We start from the raw sequence: 7,577 nt of genomic DNA, 5'->3' as shown, positions 1-7,577 counted from the left end.
GGATGGTGAGAGGAGACTCAGGATGAGACGGCAGCCAGCCCAGACTGGAGGGGTGTGACTCAAACGACTAATAGGCTGAAACCTGTTTTCAGCCAGATCCTTCCGGCCATGGAGCATCTTTTAAAATCTAGTAGCGACTTCGAGTTTGGCCTGAATTCTTTAGTAGACTTGGCTTGCCTGGGTCGTGCACTGATACACCTCTTGCTTTCTTCTCTATGCTCTAAATGTGAGAGGCAAGACAGCAAAACTTAGATAGAGATATCTGTTTGATCTTGAGTCTTAAGACACAACAAGATCTAATTCCAAAGTGAAATTTATATTCAATTACATTAAAATTAACGAAAAAGTACCATAAAGAAATTGGAAAGATAAACCACCAATTGTGTGTGTGTGTGTGTGTGTGTGTGTGTGTGTGTGTGTGTGTGTGTGTTTGTTTGGGGGAGTGGTATTTGTAACACATTTACATGAAGGTTTATTATCCAATATATAAAGATATATATTTATATCTTTATATTAAATATATAAAGAATTCCTACAAGTCAATAAGAAAAACACAAAGAACCAAATGGTAACATGACATGAACAGACATATCACAAAAGAAGAAATAAGGATAGAAAATAAACACATGAAAACATATTCAACCTCCTTATAACCAATGCAAATAAAGACCACAACGAGATATTTTACATCTACTAGATAGGCAAAAATCAAGAAGTCCTATATTACCAAATGTCCAGGGAGGTAAACACACTGCTGGTAGGAGTACAACATGGTAAAAGCATTTGGGAAAAACTTTGGCATTATCTTATGAATCTGAAAATATGCTTACTCTAGGAATTAGCAGTTGTACACTGAAGCAGAAAGCTGGGTGTTTCTTGGCATGGGAAATGGGGATATATATTAATCCCTCAATCTTTGAAGTGGCTAAGTGGTCCTCTGGTTCACAGGCTAATGGTCGCCTCAGGCAGCAACCAGCCTGCTCCTTCCGCTTCCCTTAATGTGCCTATAAATGTCATCTTCTATATGTATGATGATACGTTTGGGAGGCTCTGCCCATAAAATATCCATAGAATATTCACAGAAGCATTGTTTCACCTGGAAACAACCTAAAGACCAGTAACAGGCAAATGGACAGCTTAGTATAATGTGATGTAGTCTTTTTTTTTTTTTTTTAAGAAGATGTTGGGGATAGGAGTTTATTAATTTATTTTTGCTGTGTTGGGTCTTCGTTTCTGTGTGAAGGCTTTCTCTAGTTGTGGCAAGTGGGGGCCGCTCTTCATCGCGGTGTGCGGGCCTCTCACTATCGTGGCCTCTCTTGTTGCAGAGCACAGGCTCCAGACGCGCAGGCTCAGTAGTTGTGGCTCACGGGCCCAGTTGCTCCGCGGCATGTGGGATCTTCCCAGACCAGGGCTCGAACCCGTGTCCCCTGCATTGGCAGGCAGATTCTTAACTACTGCGCCACCAGGGAAGCCCGTGATGTATTCTTTTAATGGAATACTATATGGCAGCAAAAATGTACTAACTGGAGGTATGCATATTACCATAGAAGGTGAGCACATTACCACAGACAAATTTCAAAGCACAGTGTAGAAGAAAAAAGCAAGTCTCAAATGATCCTTAAAATATGATTCTATTTATATAAAGTTCAAAAATACTCAAAACTTAAAATATTGTTTAGGCATGTATATACATATACAGTAAAATGATAAACTTGTATTTAGAATGGTGGTAAACTTGGGGGCACGCAGGAAGCTTCCAAGGTGTATCATTCTATGTTTCAATGTGTTGGGGGGCCCATAGCTGGGGTATTAAATAAAGAATGTACAGATTAGAATCTGCTGAACAAGGAGGCACAAACCACCCTCATGGGGTTGGCAGGTAGCTCTTCCGGCATCCAAGCTCCCACTCTGGAGAAGTGAAAACCCCGGGGTCACTTTGTTCAAATGTGCAGTTTCAATACATTCATACAAAGGACGTAAAGTCCCAAGATTTGTTGCTTACAGATCACGGGTATGGAGGTAGGGTTGAGGGAGGTGCAGTGAGCTGGGGGAAGGGCAGTCCTCTGTCCCAGATCACAATAGAGCAGGAGATGGAGAGTGGGGTACCAAGCACCTGTTACTTATAAGGTGTTTGCGGTGGAGGTCACTTAGTTTTTGAGTACTCAACTCTAAGTGGTTATTTTAAAAGGTGCCCCAGGAAAAGCAAAGCGGGAACTTAGGGCGCAGGAATCCTCAACTCAGGTTCTTATGTAAATGTCCAGAATCTGGGTGGGAGCAGGATTGTCAAATAGATGTTAAATTGTTGAGTTTGTGTGTGTGTATGTGGTGTGTGTTACGGGGAGGAAGCAGGGGTTCTAAGGTTTTGACAACCTTGGAAAATTCTGGGTTAAACAAAGTTAACCAGATTTCTTAGAAATCCATGTGTGCTCGTGTGACTAATGAATTTCCAAGAAGGTCTGCAGTGTGAGGAAGCAGCCTTTGGAGCTAGTATGTGTTTTGTGTGGTTAGAGCTATGTAGATATTATTATCTGTGTGCTTCTCCTCCAGGAAGTTTCTGGAAGGTTGACTTGGCGGTGAGAATGGGGCCTGTCGTTGCCAGCCTGCTCCTCAGCTTTCAAAATGCTCTGTTCTTTAGGTCCTAATCTTGCTTCAAACTCCATTTTATACTTAAACAAACAAACAAACACTCTCTTGTCCACCAGGAGTTTGTCCTTTGGCCGGCTTCTCTCAGGAAGGTAACTTTCTTCCCCGCTGCTGTGTCCTGTGGCGCAGTCCCAGGGCAGCACAGCTGTCTGCCGCACGTGTTGTCACCCCTGGGACTGGGGCTTACGCTTGTGTCCCTGGTGTTGGGCTAGGAGCTCAACAAATGTGCATCCCAGCGCAGCAGTTTCAGCGGGAAGATGCTGGCTATACAACCATTTCCTTCCCCTGAGAAAAGTCTCACTCAGTGTATCAGGAAACACTTCTTGTTCTTGATTTAATTACACAAGGATAGCTAAGCAGTAATTTTAGGAAATGTAAGGTGCTCTCGCACTCAGGATGAACAATGAATAAAAAACAAATGAAAATTAAATCATTGAGCTCGAATCATTCCCCCACCTCACCTCAAATCAGTTAGGTTTTCAGTTGTGGAGATGTTTGGGGATTCCTCCACTATAACACGGTCCTGCCATGAGTGAGCCTGCTGTTGAGGTAGGAAGATCCATCCTCCCTCTGTTGGGGCTTTGCAGAAAGAACCAGGACCTGGGGTTAGAAGACAGGAGCTCAGTCCCAACTTGGCTCACTGTGAGATCACCAGACGGCCATTCCTAATGGCTGGCCTTGGCAAGCTCAAGTTAGTAGGTTCTAATCTTGAAGAAGTCTAGGTGATGGGAGGGTCCAGCAACATCACCCTGAAGAAAGAGGCCTGAAGTAGGCAGGGAAGGACCAGCTTCAGCTGCAGAGGAACTGGCTGCATTACTTTCAGTCTGGGGACAGTCTGCCCCTTTGGGATGTCCTGCTGCATTGGCCCGGCCTTGTCAGCTCCACAGATGCGTGACTGTTCAGGTTGCCTACGGAGGAGCAACGAGGCATGGCAGTGGTCACTAAGCTGAGACGAGGGAAATGGAGAGTTTGAGGTGGTATGCAAGTGTTTCCCAGTGGGTTCCCAGGGGGAAGCTCCTGGCATTTGGGGCTGTGGAGTCAGGGCCTGTTCTGTGCATTGTAGGTCACTCAGCATTCCCAACCTCCTCCCTTCTACTAAATATGGACCAGTGATGCCAAATCCTTGTGATGACCAAGAACTGCTCCTGTGTAGTTCCAGTGCCCCATGGGGTGGTAGCTCCTCCCTACATGGGTTTCAGAACCGCTGGAGGTTAAGTGACCCAGCTGAGTTCCCCATCAGACAATTCTTTATGCAGATGCAATGTTTACTTCCAACTTTGTTAAGAGGCTGCATTTCCTCACAACCCAGCTACTCAGTCCCGTAAGGTCGTGCCCAGGGAGGGCGTTACTAAACAGAGTAAGACTGGTTTCACGAGAAGAATACATTCTCGTGTGAGCACTTCTGGTGAACCAATCTAGAACCATCTAGTGCAAAGATGGTTTGCCAAGGAGTTTGGAGCCTTGGAACCCAGTCTGGCTTCTTACCCTTAACTAACTTTGAGCTTTGGTTAAACTCAACCATTTAAATGGAAATAAGGAGTTCTCACACTCCTTGTCTCCCAAGCCCCTTCCAGATCTAACATTCAATTCTACTGAGAGAGAGAGGCCATCACTGACTCAAATTTGAATGTGAAAATGAAACAATATATCTAAGACCAATTATTTAGAGAGATGAAACAGTTTTCACAGGGAGAAATTTTAAAATAGGGGAAAAAAAATTCTTACCACTCAAGTTTTGGGAAACATTTTATAATTTATATATAAAATCTCAGTAAGAAACAATGTAAAATGACAGAAATATCCAACTTACATTAAGAGTTCAAAAAAAAAAATCACACACACTGAATGTAAATTTTAATTATAAAACAAGAATATGAACAAAACATTTTAAAACAATCTCAATTATTTGGCAACTCATCACATCATTGCTAGAGGCAAATTTGATCTTAAGAAAAGCTTAATTATGAAAAACTTAAGTTGGACAGTTTGCTCATATGAGAGTTAAAACATGTTTAAAAAAGAATCTGGCAATAAAGCCAGTTTCTGTCTTGAAATAACTGTATATAAAATAACATATAATCCTGAAGCTCGATAAACAGGAGTGACTTAATCTTCAATGCATTTCTCTTCACTGAAAAAGACATTATGGAAAGAACATGGGGCAGCACAGAGAGGAATGGACACCGACACAGGGGTTTCTGCTGCAGGTGACAGATGTAATTTTACTTGAACCGGAACTTCCTACGGTCAGTGGGGCTGGTAGTAAAGTCACAGATGCGAGTATAATCTAGAAACAAGTTACATTCTTAAAAAACAATCACAACTGTGAACAGAAAAGCAATGCAGACCCCTTTTTGAGCTAAACTACTTTACTTGGATACATGCGAGAAGAGTCTGTATTTCCTGCCAGATGAGATTCAGATAGTTACAGGGCAGGCAGAGTCCTAAAACATCTCTACTAATGACTGCATAGCATTTAAAACCCTTTTTTTTTATTAAAAAAAATAAAATAAAATAAACAGATATATAGTAAAGTTCACAGATAAGTTTTCTCTGTAAAATAAATAAAGTGTTCATTGATTAGCATCATACATACAGTAAAATACAACCTGTTTTTACATGTTTATATACTGTACACAGATTACCAATTGGCAGCCTGGTGTCTGATGGGCTGGAAGGGTTTGCGTGAGTGATGTGTCACATCGGGAAATCCCAATTTCAAATGTTAAAATATACAACTACTTTGTTTTGAGTTCAGGTACAAAGTAAACTTATTTTCCTTTATCTGAAATAAATGTACATAATACTTCTATGAACAATAGTTTATAAAGCTGTTTAAAACATAACAAGAAAAAGCTTGCACCTAGGAACTTGGAGCACATGCACGGCCTTCCCCTGGTTAAAAATAACAGCCTGTGGCCCTGAGGCTTGTCCCTCTTCTCTCTACCATGTCCCCTTGTGGACCAGCCAGGGGTGGCCGCAGTCAGATTACCGCTTTGCCTTCTTCACCGGGGTCTCCTCCACCCTCTGCTGGCCTCTGGTACGTGCCCCGGGAGGGCTGGCTTCTCTCTTGCGCTTGGTAGAAGGGGAGAGCTGTGCCTTTGATCTGCAGTAAACAAAAGTCAAGGCCGTGGTAAGACTTAAAAAGAGCTGCTTCAAATAATTTGGGAGTTCTTCAAAAATTGGAAGATTTTTGACCTTGAGAGCCAAGAAGAGAAAACCTGGATAAGGTCTACACAGGACAAGGAGACTCTAGAAGAGCCTATGCTGACTGTTTATTTGCTGACAGCCTCACATCCTAACAGGGCACGCACGGGTGGAGGAGTTTGGAAGCCTGTACTCTGCTTCCGGCTCTGTCCTACTCTGGGTGTGGACCCTGGTCAAGATCACTTTCTTCTCTAGGCCCTAGTTCTTCTATCTATACAATAAAGAAATCAACGGCCAGTCCCATGTTGAAACAACTGGTGAGAACACAGCGGGATGGCAGCCTCCGTCTGAGCACGCGCACAACCGTGTCTCATAGGACGTCACCACAGGGGACAGCCGGCAGCGTTAGAAAAGGCATGGGGACTTGAGAAGAGTTTCCTACCCAGTCTCCCTGCCAGCAGCCTAGCCCTGCTCTCCATTCTGCCCTTAGACTGATTTGTCGGAAACTTCAATTAATCATGTCAATATCACCGTCTTGTTTATCTCTTCTCTAGGATCTCTGATGCTTTCAGCACAAAGTCATCCAGAACACAATACACAAAGTCCTTTACCATTTGCCCTCAACTGCTGCACCATTCTGGACTGCAGTCCTGCCAAAGCAGCCCCATTCCCAAACACAAAGTGTTCTCTGACATGTTCATATTTTGGCATGTGATTTTTTTTTTGGAACAATGCCACACCTCCTATCTGGCAAACCTCATTTTGAAGCCCTAGTTCAAAAGCAACTCCTTCTGGGAAGCCTTCCTCATCACAGAGCAAGCTGCCCTTCGGAAACCGCACAGCACTTTCCGTTGTTAATTTATCCACTGGAGTTTTTCAAATTGCAGGCTAGAGCCATTATTTTAAAACAATGTATTAATAGAACACAATAGACCATTGATATCACTTCTATTCAGTTTGGGTCATGAAAACTTTGTTTCAGTGACAGCGACAATATTGCAGAATACATTCTTAACATGAGCTGCTTACTGTCAAAAAAGTTTGAAAGTCAGGTACACATACGTCTCTCCATTAGACAGGATGTTTCTCCAGGGCAGCTGCTGAGGTTGTTCCTTTTCCTCTCTCCAGTGCCTAGTACAAAGCCCGGCATGTGTGAGCGAGCTGTAAACGTTTTATCAGTGAAGACACTTGGAAAATAAAACTGCAGGAGGTGGGACTCTACTGATGTGAAGACATGTTTTGCTTATTGTTCCTTTGACAGCAGAAGTAAATAAGCTCAAATTGAGTCAAATATTGTTGTATATGATGTAGTTTCGGCATAACGTTATCTATGCATGTGTTGAGAACGGCTAAAACCCAGTGCTTGTCAATATCCCATTTCAAACCATGACCAGGGAAAGCCATCAGCCACTAAGTGCACAGCTATTTACCGAGGAGTGGGCGTGTGCCAGCACTGTGCTGGATGCCATACCGCAGAGAACAGAAGCTTTGCGCAGGGGCTTCCTTCTAGCCGTGCAAGCTTGGCTAGGTCACCTGACAGACCCTTTCTTTCCACTCAGAGGGTGGCCTATGACCAGCACTGGCAGCACCCGGGAGCTTGTGAGCAATGCAGACCGTCAGGTCCTGCCCCAGACCTACAGAATCAGAGCCTGCATCTCAGCAAGAGCCTCTGTGATTGGCCTGCACATTGACGTTTGAGAAATAATGAACCAGACCTTTCTAAGATTCTTCTCATATATAAAATAAGGATAAATACTACATTTTACTTAATGAGGATTAATGGGAGA

At 43.2% G+C, this 7,577-nt stretch overlaps 1 protein-coding gene across 1 annotated transcript in view; it reads right to left on the bottom strand.

Moving 5' to 3' along the window:
* Positions 1-4,380: 4,380 nt before the first annotated feature.
* BOD1L1 (biorientation of chromosomes in cell division 1 like 1) overlaps positions 4,381-7,577 on the bottom strand; it is a 56,076-nt gene continuing 52,879 nt past the window's right edge. The window contains exon 26 of the mRNA XM_059066301.2: positions 4,381-5,749. Coding sequence (XP_058922284.1) covers positions 5,632-5,749 — 118 coding nt within the window. The 3' untranslated portion in view covers positions 4,381-5,631. The remainder of the gene's footprint in view (positions 5,750-7,577) is intronic.

This window comes from Kogia breviceps, chromosome 6 (genome assembly GCF_026419965.1).
Source record: "Kogia breviceps isolate mKogBre1 chromosome 6, mKogBre1 haplotype 1, whole genome shotgun sequence".
NCBI classification, from domain to species: domain Eukaryota; kingdom Metazoa; phylum Chordata; class Mammalia; order Artiodactyla; family Physeteridae; genus Kogia; species Kogia breviceps.
This window is presented reverse-complemented; position numbering and strand designations above follow the sequence as displayed.